Raw genomic sequence first — 13849 nt, 5'->3', positions numbered from 1 at the left:
TGAACGTGAGGTGAGCGCCCCTTGAACCCACCTTCAAGTCTGTTACTACAGTGATTTCCCCTGCAGTCTAAATCTGGCCTCATTACTCAATCTTCATATAACTTTCTGTGGCTTCCCCAGCACCCTCAGATCAAACAATACCCAAACCCCTCCGTGAGGCCCTTCATGATCCAGTACCATTGGCCGCCCAGCCTCATAACCCCATCTTTCCCTAGCACCCTCTGAACTCCAGCCACGCCCAGATGCTCACAGTTGCCCAGATGCTCACAGTTCCCCAGACGTGTGCTGTCTCATTTCTGTGCCCATGCTGGAATGCCAGTCCCTGCTTCTTCACCCATCCTTGAAGACGGACCTTCTGGGACTTCCCTGGCAGTCCAGTGGTTAAGACTCTGCCCTTCCACTGCAGTTGGCACGGGTTCAATCCTTGGTCAGGGAACTAAGATCGTGCATGCCACGTGGGGTGGCCAAAAAAAGGAAAGACCCACATTCTTCCCATTCTGGACCACCCCACCACAGTGCTTGCTCATGACTTCTTCCAGAGCCAGCATCGTGCTACTTCCTAATTAGGTTCACAGTCAAATTCTGCCCCCGACAGAGAGCTACTTGAGAGCAGGGACTGAGGGCTTCATCTTTGAATCCTCTGAGGCCAGCTCAGGGCCAGGCACATAATAGGTGCTCGGTAAAATACCTGCTAAACGGATGGGGAAAAGAAGTTGTGCCTGGCGTCAGAGGGAGAAAGAATGGAGGCGGGGGCACAGACCCGGGACCCCAACTTTTTATGGCCTGGCTCACCCTGGGCCTCCTTCCAGGCCTGACCCTCTTGGACAGGCCAGAAGCTGTTAGGCAGAGGCTCCTGGAGGATCCGCAGCAGGGCCCTCGGGAGGGCCAAAGCCTGCGGCCTGAGTCCCGAGTCTGGGCGGCAGCCTCAAGCCTGGCACCGGCCCAGCCTTTCTTTAACGCTAGTGAAGAGCAGAGCAGCAGCCGCAATCCCTGTTTCCGGAGGAGGCAGGGCTTTGTGGTTAATGGGTCCTAGGCCCTCTGCAGAGGCGCCCAGAGCGGGCCACGCCCTGGCCCCTGCCAAGGAAGAGCCTCTTGAACCCCAGATCTAATTCTCGAGGGTCCCTGCACCCCTTCAGCTGTTTTCTCTGGGTATCCCCCCAGCTCAGCCAGCTAGCCCTGGCCCTCTTCTCGCTAACTCTTGGACCTAATTCATCCTCAAACTATTTTCCACTGGCTTCCCCCAATCCTTGCCACAGCACAATTTTGGGAAGGGGTAGGAGAATTGGGAGGTGGACCCTGGACCTTGTGGGAGTGGCTAAGAAGGAATGGCGGGGGAGGGGGGTCTCCACTCTGATTGGTCATCTCTGCTCCAGAACTGGCTTCAAAATTCCATTAACTCCGCCTCCTGTGGCCCCCCTTACAATTGGCTCAGCATCCAGGGGGCGGGACTCACCGGGGTCTGGTCCACTTAAACGGGTGGGAGCGGCCCAAAGCCCATTTCTCCTGCAGTCTTCAGACAGCTGGTGACGAAGCTCCAGGAACATCCTTCTTTCTGCAATCATGGCTTGTGTGAGTATGGGGACCCCCCCACCCTAAGGCCCAGAGATGGTCTGGGGGCTCAGCCGGGGAGAGCGAGGGTAGATCAGGATCTGGGTTCTAGTTCCCGTGGTGCGGCCTTGAACAAGTCTTTTCTGGGCTTCAGTGGCCGTGTCTGTAAAATGAGGGTAGGGCCAAAGTCCCCCAAGGCCTTCTCTGGCTTAAGAAATTTCTGGATTCCTCCAGAGTCTGATAGCACAATTATTTCTGCCAAGGTCTGACTTTCTGCAGCTCTTTTGAGAAGTGGGAGTGGAAAGGGTGTGGCCGACTGGACATGAGAGCGGGGGGAGCATTCTCTTAGTGCCCAGGACACTCTCCCTTCCCCCTCCTCCACCGCATAGAAACTCCTCTCCCTTCCCCCCTGCAGCTGTCCCCAGTCCCTGGGCCAGGGCAGAGTCACCCTGTGCTCCAGAGAGCTCTGAAAAGTGGCCAGGATCTGAGCCACACTCCCTGGGGGGAGCCTGCATAGGTTAGCCCGCAGCAGTGGGTGATTCTGTCCAGATGGTCAGACGAAGGTTGGGGGAGAGTGCCCTACGACCCTTTCCTCCAGGCTAGCAGGGGTGTGTCGGTGTGATAAGGGATATCAAGGAGCAAGCTAGAATATTTTGCAGGCCCCGAGGGACAGGACTCAAGTTTTTGGCAGGAGGAACCACTCACACCAGTTAAGCTTTGCATTTGCATTTGTTAACCCTGAACCAGCCAGGGTGCAGGCTCCTACCCCGGGGCCCATTCTCCCTTCTTAGAGGCCTTAGGGGACTCCTCTCCAGCCCCTGTCCCTCTCTGCACAGAGGGGCTTGAAGGGGATGGTGGACACCGCCCAGCTCCAGGCCTCTTCCTGTCCAGCAGATGTACAGAGAGCCTCACTTGCCTTCCTTTGCCCCTAACTCGCAGAGACCATGTGGAGGCTGACTCTCTCCATCTATTCAGCGAGGCAGACAATGGAGCAGACAGCACTCCACCTCCTAGGCTAGACATTGCATCTAAGATACCCAGGCTAAATGGCAGAAACTTCTAGATCCTGTCTTCTTAGAATCTCAGTCATGTTACAGACAAGAAACTGACCCAGCTGGGAGTAGGGACTTGCCCAGGACCACACAAAGAAGGAGAGCCTAGAACTTGCAGCCGGGTTCCTCAGGCTTCAGGTCGGCCTGGTCAGAGCACCCTAAACAGGGGACGACCCCACCCCTTCATCCCCACCCACCCCTCTAGACACCCCCCGCCCCCGCCTTTGCATCCTCTAACCCGGCTGGGCGGGGTCTCGTCTAGCAGGGTCTGGTCGCCAGCAACCTGAATCTCAAACCTGGGGAGTGCCTCAGAGTGCGGGGCGAGGTGGCCGCCGACGCCAAGAGGTGAGGGGGACGAGGGCTGGGGCGGCGGGCGGCAGGGGCGGGGGCTCAGCTCGGGGGAGGAGCCGGGCCCGGTCAGGGGCGTGGCTGGCTGGGCCCGCCCCTCCCTCCGGCGGGGGCAGGTTTCAGGTCCGCGGCCGCTGAGGCAGTGTCTTCTGGATGAGTCACTTTCTCCGCGGGGTCTGGACGCCCCCACCATTGTCTCACCCTTAAACTGAACCAGCTGCGGCCTCGTCATCTACCTCGGCTGGCCTTCCTCCCGCCCCTTGCTGTGGGCGGGACCTGGGGAGGCGGGGAGAAGGGATGAAAGGGCGTCACCCTTGCTGCCCGCCTTCCGAGATCCGTTTTTTTTTCTTTCACTTCTTCCTGAACTCATCATTCATTCGGCCAGCTGGCCTAGTTTCTCCGGAGTCTTGTGACCTTGGATCAGTCAACCCACCGCCTTGAGCCTTATTTGTTAATTAGTTCATGGAGGGGGGAGGTTGCTGTGTGAAGGTGCAATGCTGGATCTCTCGGTGACGATGATGACCAGCTGACCGTATAAAAGAGCCGCAGGTTTCACGCGCACCACTTGTGCCATTCTTTCCAAACCCTCAGAGATAGGCGTTGCTGTTAGCTCCACTCAGCAAATGTTCATGAGCCCCGCAGTTATTAAGCACCTACCTGCTGTGTGTCACGCATCGTGTTGGGCACCAGGGCTACAGATAGACGAGACGGACAGGACAGTTGCTCTCCCAGAAGACGCCATCTGGAGGGAGTCTCTGACCTTGATCAAAGGGGCTGGGACACACATTCATGTCTGCAAGAGTCCTGGCTGTCAGCATAGCGAGACCCTTAAGAGATCCTCTTTGTGCAGCCTCCGCTGTGTAGATATGGATACTGAGATCCAGAGAGGGGCAGGGACTTGCTCGGGGGCACATAGCAAGGAGGAGGCAGGGAGACAGCTAGAATCCAGGTTTCCTGCTTCTCAGCTCAGTGAGTTTCCCCAGCGAGGTGCATTCACACGGACTGGGTAGCACAGACGAGAGGGTCTGAGGGGGCTGTAGCCGGTGGGGGTGGCCTCAAGCCCACCTGTTACCCCCTAGCTTCTCGCTGAACCTGGGCAAAGATGACAACAATCTGTGCCTGCACTTCAACCCTCGTTTCGAAGCGCATGGGGACATCAACACCATCGTGTGTAACAGCAAGGACGCTGGGGCCTGGGGGGCCGAGCAGAGGGAATCTGCCTTCCCCTTCCAGCCTGGAAGTGTCGCGGAGGTGGGCTGGGGCCTGGGGGCGGCGGGGGATCAGGGCACTGGATGGGCTGGGGCAGAGCTGGGTTGAGTGGCTAGAGACCTAGGTCCCAACCCTCCAACCCCGGTCCCCCTTCCTCTCCCTTCCCAGCTCCCTGCCCTTCCCTCACCAGTTGTGTGATCCTCAGTGAGCAATATCCCCTTCTCCCAACCTCAGGGCCTCACCCATGACGCAGGGCTGTTGTCAGGGCCGAGTGAGGAAAGGGCCCTGGGAGGGCCTAGGACCTGCATGCTGCAGCTGTGGCCGTGGAGTCAAGGGTCTCTGTGGGGTCCACATGCTCACTGCCCTTCTGCACCCCTAGGTATGCGTCTCCTTCAACCACACAGACCTAACCATCAAGCTGCCTGATGGATACGAATTCAAGTTCCCCAACCGCCTCAACCTGGAGGCCATCAACTACCTGGCTGCAGGTGGTGACTTCAAGATCAAGTGTGTGGCCTTTGAGTGACATATGGGCCAGCCAGCCCATGGCCCCCAATAAAGGCAGCTGCCTGTGCTCCCCCGATCCAGCCTCCTGTGTGTGTGGATGTGGAAGAGGAGGGTTCCACCAACTCCCCCAAGCCCTGTCTCTGCCCTTTCCTTCACTTTCATTCACTACCTTGATGCATACCTTTTTGGGGGAGGTGGGGCTGCGCTGCTATGTGGCTCATGGAATCTTCAGTTCCCTGACTAGGGATGGAACCCAGGCCCATGGCAGTGAAAGCATCTAACCGTTGGACCTGCCAGGGAACTCCCGTGATGTTATACCTCTTAAGTAGGCTTCCAACCCACTCCAGTATTCTTGCGCGGAAAATCCCGTGGACAGAGGAACCTGGCAGACTACAGACATTTTCTTCCCCTGGGTCCCCTGGGCTGAACAGAAAGCTCAGTACCCAGTAGTGAGCTCAGTACTAAATAAGCCCCAGTCATTACCCTTAAACAGTTCCCAACTCAGCGGACCCCAGCACACAGTAGATGCTCAAAAGGTGTTGAATAAATGAAAACAGGGAGAGAGGCAAGAACAGGCTGATTCATGCCATGGTATCTGAAGCAGCACAGAGGGAGGTAGAGGGAAGAATACCTGGGGCCCCCTCATTTGTTTTCATGAACTAAGAAGCCGTCTGAAATACAGTGCGGGGAAACCAGCTGTGTGCCCTTCTGGGCCTTAATTGACCTCACTGAGCCTGTTTAATTCATGTATATAACGGGGAGGATAGCACGGAGCCTCTCCCAGGATTGCTGTGAGGATGATATGAAGTGTGAAGGAGGACAAGCGTAGGGCTGGCACATGACAAGCACGCAGTGGATAGTACACCCGTCCCTGCCCCACTATCGCTTGAGATCTTATCCCCTGAATCTGAAGGGGAGGAAACAGGCTCTGGGTGGTGACTCCATGGTCTGTACCAGGCCCAGCTGAGCCTTCTGAGGCTCCCCAAGCACCCCAGCTTTGTGGTGCCTGGCCACACCCTTGAATGCTGGAGTGTAAGGGCAACCAGGGTGCCAGTCTGGAAACTCAGGACCCTTAGCCCAACAATGGGAAGATGGGCTTGGGCGATGGCCCTGGCACCACCTGCTGCCCCATTTCTGATAGGAGGAATGGGGGCAGAGGAATGCTAGCCCCTGCAGAGAGCCTAGAAATAGAGGCAGGTAGGCCTCCTGCTACACACAGCCTCTTCCCTGCAGAGCAGAGGAGTGCAGGGGACTCACACAGCTTGTGATGAGGCCTCCATGAGCCCTTCTGCCCGTTTCCAGAGGATGTGCTTTCCAAGGCCAGCCATGCTGTGTTACTCTGGAGGGCAAGGCTTCACCCAGCTCCGTCATGCTCATTTGTCTCAAGGGATGGGACATGAGCTGATTGCTGGGCAACCCTGCACACTGACCACTCCTCTGCCCCCTTTCCTTTCTGCTCCCTCCTGTAGGGCCCCTACCTCCCTGGGAAACAGCCCCTGGGGACTGAGCCAGTGTTCCCAAAAGGCTTAGAATCAGAACCTCAGCAGGCAACCCCCAAACCCCAGGACAGCCTCCTGAGGTGTGTGTGGGGTGGGAGCTTGGCTAATTTCAGTCTCCAGAACAGCTAGCATCACCTGTGAAACACTGGATAGGTCTGTTTCCCCCAGCCTTAGTTTTCTCACCTGTAAAATGCAGGCTATTATTTTCAACTGGCCCCTTTGGGTGGATCACTCCCATCTCAGTGGGTCTGCTGCAGGACACATTTCTATGTGGACCTCGGAGGATGGAGCACACAGGCTGGGAGCTGCCTTGAGCCACACCCAATCTCCAGGCTCTCCTGGGGCACCCAAGTGGCCACCCAGAGAGAGACAGCTTTGGAAGTCTGGCTGTGGGTGGGGCGCCCTCTGCTGGACACTGGAGAAAGTGTCTCCTTGACTGCCTCCTTCTCGCCTTACTTTACTCTCCCCACACTGGCTGAACGCACAATATACCAGGACTGGGACTACAATCAGGCAGAGGAAAGCTCCTGGGGCAGATTAGGAGAGAGATCACTGACTGTGAAGGAAAGAAACTGGGCTTGGAGTCAAATAGACCTGTGTTCAAACCCCAGTTCCATCACTATGTGCCCTTGGACCAGTTACATAACCTCTCTGAACCTGGTTCCTCCCCTATCAAATTGCATTAATACTAGTATCCACCTTGTGTGACTGTTGCAAGGATTAGCTGAGATAATGTGGAGAACTGCATTGTGCCTAGCACAAAGTAGGGGCTCTGTAAACATTGGTTCCCTTCACCTCTTTTCAGACTCCGTGTGTCCCAAGGGCCTATGAAACTGGGTCCAGAGAAACAATAAGCAGAGTTCTGTCTTTAGATGACAGGGCTCTACCCTCAGCACCTGCTCTTCTTGTCTGTGTGACCTTGGGTAAGTGACCACACCTCACTGAGCCTCATTATAATGGTACTCATATCTCAAAAAAGATAATCATTTAGGGACCATGGCGGTCCAGTGGTTAAGACTCCACACTTTCACTCTAGGGGACATGGATTCCATCTCGGGTTGGAGGGCTAAAGATCCCACATGCTATGTGGCACAGCCACACCAAAAAAAAAAGATAATTGTGCAAAGAACTAAATGGCAGCTGCTGTTAATTCTTTGGCTTACCACCTTCATCATCATTTCTATTAAGAAAATGTGCCATCTCTTGCTGTGCCTGAACATAAAAATATGCTCAATGAACATAAAAATAATTACAAGGAGAAAGTGATACAAAAGGGAAGTGTGTTAGACTGTGAGCTAACTGCAGCAAAGGGCTCTCAAGCTTTTGGAGTCTGGGTGGGGTTGCCAGTCCCACATCTATTTCCCTGGAGTAAAGGGGACCTGGAACTCCCAGGGAAGAGTTTGGAACAACAGCACCTGCCCGAGGTGGCGTGCTTCACTCTGCGCTGGGAACTTTCGCAGATGTGGCCTCCCTGAGCCCCTCGTGGGCTGGCAGCTCCAGCTGGGTGGGCTGCGAGGGCCGACTGCACAAACCACAGAGCAGCTGTCTTCTTACTCGGTTCCAGTCTCTGCACCTGACCGGACGTTCTAGGAGGGCAGAAGCACTCCATACACAGGGCAGCAATCGGGGGTGACGCTGCACACCACTTGAGAACGAGCTGACTTTAAGTTATTTCCCCTCTCTGAGTCTCCAAGGAAGGCCTCTCGCCGGGCATCTTGCTGGGGGTAAGGCGGGGCGCACCACTGCAGCCAAGGCAATGCTTCTACCCAGTAGGGTGCCAAGGATGGCAAGCGGCACGGCCACTAGTGGCAGTGCAGGGCCGGAGAGACAGTTGTTCATCACCCTGTTGTTCAGCTGCGGGGAGCGGGGAGCGTAGGGGCGGGGGCAGAGATCCCGCCTGTTATACAAGAAGAGAGGGACGGGAGGAACGCAGGGCGGCCCCTTTAAAAGGCGGGGTCCGGCGAGCGGAACCGCCGAGCGTCGCTGCGGAGCACTTCCGGGAGGCTGGCCGTCCTACAACCGGAAGTGCCTTTGGTTCGCGGAATCCGCGCCGCCGAAGTGTACCTGCTATGGGCCGCAACAAGAAGAAGAAGCGAGATGGCGATGACAGGCGGCAGCGGCTCATCCTGAGCTTCGACGAGGAGAAGCGGCGGTGAGTGCCAAGGCTGAGCGGATCCCGTTCGGGCCGCCGGGCAAGGCCGAGGCTGGGTCTGTCCGCAACGCTCACGCGGAGGGCCCTTCCGGTCCCGCCCTCTCGGCGTGGTGCGGGGCCCTGGCGGGTGGAAGCCGCTGCTCTGGGCCCCCCCAGCCCGGAGGGCTGGAATCGCCCGCCCCGCCCTCGCGTCGCTGTTCTGCTCCCCAGGCTGCCTTGTGATGCTGTGTCCGCGGCCCGAGGGCGGGCTTCACCCTCCCCAGCCTGGCGGTCTCGCTCGCAGTTGGTGGTGTTCAGTCTCTCAGTCCTGTCGGACACTCTGCGATCCCATAGACTCACAGTAGACTCAGCTGTTTTGGATGAATAATTAGCGAATGAAACAAAGGCCTCCGCACCTTTGAGTCGATCCTCTAAGCCTTAGCGTCTGGTCTAGCCCCACTCAGAGTGCCACCTGGACCTATGGTAGTGGGTCAGCGAAAAGCCTGGTGTTGGGCCCCAGAACAGATAGGAATGGTGCGGCCGGATCTAGTAAGATGAGAGGGGCTGAGGTAAGATGGAGCGTGGGGAAGGAAGTGCTGGGGCATCGTCAGGAAACTCAGGGAGGCATCAACAAGACCTACAGACGAGTCGAGGGGCGGAGTCCTGGGGAAATGGGTGTTGGTCCAATGGACAGTTTGTGGAGGTCTGGGTGAGGGTGGCCTTGAAAGCCCCACTTCAAGCGGCCTAATTCACTGAGGAATAGAGTTTGCCAGTGAAGAAGGGACCCTCACCTGCTCTAGGTTCAAAGGCTCTCAGCCTATGCCCACCACCTGGCCCTGTTGCTGGCAACTAAGAGCCCAGGAGGGTAGCGAGTGGGGAGAGAGGCAGCACCTCCCTCTCTTTCCCTAACCTTACACTCTCTGACCCCCGTGGACAAGTCATCTTACCTTTCTCTGCCTCAGTGTCTCCCATCTGTAAATTGGGAATGGGTATCTGATTGAGGACAGGAGGAAAAGGGGGTGACAGGATGAAATGGTTGGATGACATCGTCGACTCAATGGAGCTGAGCGTGAGCAAACTCCAGGAGATAGTGAAGGACAGGGCATGCTGCAGTCCATGGGGTCACAAAGAGTCAGACGTGACTGAGCAACTGAACAACAATAACCACCCAGTATGCATGCTGTTAAGATTACATGAGTTAATACGTTTACATTTTTCGAATGGTGCTTAGCACATGGTGAGTGCCGTATTAGCTCCCCCGCCCCACCCTTCCTGGAGTGAGCCCTTCTTTCCTTGTGTCCTGATTGTCTCTCTTGCCTCTTTGCTATAGGGAGTACCTGACAGGCTTCCACAAGAGGAAGGTGGAGCGGAAGAAGGCAGCCATTGAGGAGATCAAGCAGCGGCTGAAGGAGGAGCAGAAGAAGCTCCGGGAAGAGGTGCAGAGGGAGAGGGCAGGAAAGTGTCTCTGACTCCCAGGGGACCTGCAGCCTCAATGGCCCGAATAGGGGCCCCTGCAGGGCTGAGGGGAGGGGACGAGCAGGCCTGGGGTACAGTTTATGCAGATAGAGATGCCATGGTCCAGGTGTGGGGAAGGTTCAGGGTAAGATCCCTTGATCTTTCCCTCCAAGCCATGGTCTTACTCATCCTGGAGGGGAGCAGTGTCTGGGTTGAGAGGCCATACTCATCATATTGCCTTCCCTTCGGTTTCAGCGCCACCAGGAATACTTGAAGATGCTGGCAGAGAGAGAAGAGGCTCTGGGTAAGTCCAGTCCTTGACCTGACCTGGAGAATAGCCAGTCGGTTGAGTTTATCCCTTGGTGGGTGGAAAGGAAGGGGTACAAGGACTGCAGAGAAGCTGACGTCCCTAGCTTCAGGGATCTTGGTGGTGCCCTAGGAGCCAGGGGTGTCCTCAGGTACCTCTAAATGTCAGTGGATCAGAGACCAGGAGGAGACCCAGACCTCTTCGCAAACGGATCCTGAGCAGAAAGCCCAGTTTCTGAGGCCTGGAGGGACTGGGGGTGGCAGCAGCTCCTGGGGTCCAGGTGGAGACCAGGTGGTCTGGGGTATCTCTGGAGCATGAAGGGAGGAGTTGGGTCATTTCCAGCACTTGTCTGCAGGCCAGGCTCTGGAGCCAGTGACTTCTGGGTGCCACTCTATAGAGTAGAGGGGGCTGTTACATTCCAGGGCTGGAGTCAGGGGTGGGGTGTGTGCTGGAGCCTGCTTGCTTGTGTCCTGGGGCTGAGGCCTGGTCCTGTACCCACCCTGCACAGATGAGGCTGATGAGCTAGACCGGCTGGTGACGGCAAAGACGGAGTCGGTGCAGTACGACCACCCCAACCACACAGTCACCGTGACCACCATCAGCGACCTGGACCTCTCAGGGGCCCGGCTGCTCGGCCTGCCCACGCCTGAGGTAGGGCTCCCTCCTAGCCTGGGGGAAGAAGGGACACAGGGTCAGCCTGGCTTATCAAGCGAGTCAGTAAGCGCTGGTCCATGGCAAGGAGCTGGTCCATGTCAAGGATTCCAGTACAAGGGGCTCTTTCCTCTGGGTAACCCTCCAGGGCCTGGACCAAAGCCCTGAACCCTGGGGCTTCAGAGGTCAGCTCTGCCATGAGCAGCTGTGGGAGCTTGGGCAAGTTTCTCTGTCTCGCCTGCTTCTTCCTTTGACCAGTACATTGGGGGTCACTGATGATAGCAGCTGCCTTGCCTGGTCACTGTGAGGATAAGGGTGGTCAGTCCACTAGAAGCCCTCAAGAGCAGCTGATTGTGCTTGCTACCCCTGCAAGACACGTCTCTCTGCTCTGACCTGTGGGGTGTGAGTCATAGCAAGTTCCAACCAGCATTAAAAAAAAAAAAATGGAAACAGTATCAAAAGTATCAGGAAGCATCCCAGCAGGTGTTGTCTTATGAAAGTATGTTTCAGTTAAGCTTGTGTCTGGGTTGTATAGGGATTTATGCGCAAGAATGTGTATAGTTTGGAGAAGGAAATGGCAACCCACTCCAGTATTCTTGCCTGGAAAATCACGTGGATGGAGGAGCCTGGCGGGCTACACCCCATGGAGTCAAAGAGAGTCGGACATGACTGAGTGACTAACACACACACATATGTATAGTTAGTTACCAGGTAAACCACATCCCCTTGTGTGGGTTATAGTGTCTTTAAGTTCTAGAGCCACTGCTTTAATTATATCCTTTCTGAGCTCACACTTAGTTTGTGTTTGATGCTTATTTTTCCGTTTGTTACCTGTGTGTGAAAGTTGCTCAGTTATGTCTGACTCTTTGAGACCTCATGGACTATAGCCTGCCAGGCTCCTCTGTCCATGAGATTCTCTAGGCAAAAATATTGGAGTGGGTAGCCATTCCCTTCTCCAGGGGATCTTCCCCGCCCAGGAATTGAACCCAGGTCTCCCGCATTGCAGGCAGATTCTTTACTGTCTGAGCCACCAGGGAAGCCCTTTCTTCTGTCTGGTCTGATGCAAAGACCAGTCTTGTCTCCATTTTAGAATTCTTTCGTTTGCGAGTGTTGGAGCGTGCCCACTGTGGGCCATGGCGGTGGACTTCAGAACCCAGCTCTGCCCCATGTCATTCCTGCTTCAGGGCACATGTGGCCTTTCCCCACCTAGAGCCGCCTTCTGAGCCCCGAGCAGGCGTGGGAGGCAGCACAGTGGTGACTGTTCAGGAGGTAGGTGCAGGCCTGTGATCCGTCACTCCTGTTCTGTGCTTCTTTAGCAAGGGGCTGGCTCTGGGCCTGAGGAGGAGGTGTCATCCGTGGAGAAGCCGACCAGAGCCTTACCCAGGAAGTCCAGAGACCCTCTGCTGTCCCAGCGGTGAGCCCTGGCCTGTCCTCCCCTGTGAGCCTGCTCCTATGGCTGGCATTGTGACAGTCACCTCCCGCTGGCCCATGGTGGGTGGTGTGGGGCAGGTGCCTGGGGTAAAGGACCTTTGTAGCTGTGAGCTGAGGAGCTGGCAGGCCCTCTGGGACAGAGCATGCTGCCTTTAGAATGGGATTTGGGGCCTGTCCTGACTTCCCCTGCACGAGCTAGGCTGTCAGGCACCCCCCAACCCAACCTTCCGCCTATACCTTATTCCCCAGGGTAAACCGAGGCCCAGGCCTCACCAACCTTCCTCCCATAGGATCTCCTCTCTCATGGCCTCACTGCATGCACACAGTCGCAAGAAGGTCAAGAAGAAACATCTTCGCCGGGCCCAGGACACCACCAAGAAGCCCCCAAGCGCCACTCGTACCAGCAAGACACAGCGCCGCCGGCTGACAGGCAAAGCCCGGCACAGCAGGGAGTGAGCTCTGAGACCCCGGCCAGGCACCAGGCTTGTCAGGAAGGACCTGTCCTGTTTCAGCTGGGCTATCTCATAACCCAGCCTGCACCCAGGCAATGACTACAGCCCAAGCTTGGGAGGCCAGCACCTCTCCAGCCTGGGGTTTGGACTCCAGAAGGTGTGGGCAGCTAAGAGCTGGCCTCCCCCAGGAGGAGCCTCCGGGGACCAAGTTTGGGGCATCTGCCCAAATGTGAACCTCCCTGGACCTTCATCAGATTTGTGAAACTAAGCACATGTGTAGTTGGTTTGTCCCTGACTCTGATGCCACACACCAAGGGCAGGCGTTTGGAGGGGTGGAAACTAGACGTGGATCACCCTCGCTGTCCAACAGTTCTCCCTATAGGTGTGCAAAAGTGGTGCTAGGCCTGGGCCCCCTGATGGGGTGAAGCCCAGCGCCACCCCTGGCAGATGCAGAGTCTGCCTGCAGCCCTGGAACTCCGGCTGGTGGGTGAGCAGGGATGGCCTCTGCCTTTTCCTAGCTGGGACGTTGGGCCTGTCTCTCCCCTTGGCCTCGCTGGTCTCCTCAGCTGACATCAAAGGAGTGGAGATGGGGAGTCCTAGAATATTCTCACCCCCAAACTTGGACAGCTTCCGTAGGTTTCCAGCAGCTCCCAGACAGCCCAACAAAAAAAGAGTGATTAGTCATTTGTAAGGAAAATCTCTCTCTCCTCACTGAAAGCGTGGCTGGCGGGTGCTCGGTGAGGGCTGCCAATTCTTCACACTTCTTCCAGGTGTGGCTTCAGAGCCAATGGAAACCAGCCTTGTTGCAGCAGTTGAGTGACCTGTGTCACACTCCCCGCTCTAGTGACGGAGCTGGGCTGGTGGCAGGGTGTAGGTCCGCCTGCTGCATGTGGGTGTGGTGTGAGGGTGGGCAGCCGGAGCACCTGTTCTGGAGATTCAGACCCTGCCTGCGCTGACTGGTTCCTGTGGTTTTGGACCAGCGCCCAGGAATTTTGGGTGCTGCCCTGATTCAGGGAGCCGTGCCCAGCCCTGACACCAGGACTGCAGAGGGCTGAAGGGTGAGCTCTCGGCCCCTGTGAAGCTGGTGAGCTATTGAGTGTGTGTGAAGGGAATGCAAGTTCCGCCCCTGCACTCGGGGCTCCTGGAGGAAAGGGGGCAGGGATCTGGGGTCTGTAGGGCAGGCCTTCCCCTTCACTCACCACGGAGGGCCTGCTGGACACAGTCTTGGCCCTGCATTGGGCAGGCACTCTCCCATCACC

General features: G+C 56.6%; 2 protein-coding genes across 4 annotated transcripts; both read left to right on the top strand.

Moving 5' to 3' along the window:
- Positions 1-955: 955 nt before the first annotated feature.
- LGALS1 (galectin 1) lies at positions 956-4738 on the top strand. Of its 2 annotated transcripts, none has more exons than XM_040233354.1 (4): positions 956-1569; positions 2863-2945; positions 4028-4199; positions 4537-4738. In XM_040233354.1, exons 1-4 carry the CDS (start codon positions 1561-1563, stop codon positions 4681-4683), a joined length of 411 nt encoding a protein of 136 aa, XP_040089288.1. In that variant the 5' UTR covers positions 956-1560; the 3' UTR covers positions 4684-4738. The 2 variants fall into 2 exon arrangements, with proteins under 2 accessions (XP_040089288.1, XP_040089289.1); XM_040233355.1 differs by having other exon boundaries at positions 998-1569; positions 2866-2945.
- A 3383-nt stretch (positions 4739-8121) lies between these two features.
- On the top strand, positions 8122-13297 carry NOL12 (nucleolar protein 12). Of its 2 annotated transcripts, none has more exons than XM_040233348.1 (6): positions 8122-8315; positions 9625-9730; positions 10005-10053; positions 10565-10707; positions 12024-12121; positions 12429-13297. In XM_040233348.1, exons 1-6 carry the CDS (start codon positions 8233-8235, stop codon positions 12592-12594), a joined length of 645 nt encoding a protein of 214 aa, XP_040089282.1. In that variant the 5' UTR covers positions 8122-8232; the 3' UTR covers positions 12595-13297. The 2 variants fall into 2 exon arrangements, with proteins under 2 accessions (XP_040089282.1, XP_040089283.1); XM_040233349.1 differs by lacking the exon at positions 8122-8315 and adding an exon at positions 8412-9531.
- Positions 13298-13849: the final 552 nt, after the last annotated feature.

Source organism: Oryx dammah, unplaced genomic scaffold (genome assembly GCF_014754425.2).
Source record: "Oryx dammah isolate SB20612 unplaced genomic scaffold, SCBI_Odam_1.1 HiC_scaffold_29, whole genome shotgun sequence".
Classification (NCBI taxonomy): domain Eukaryota; kingdom Metazoa; phylum Chordata; class Mammalia; order Artiodactyla; family Bovidae; genus Oryx; species Oryx dammah.
The sequence above is the reverse complement of the archived record's forward strand: the minus strand, read 5'-3'. Positions and strand labels throughout refer to the sequence as shown.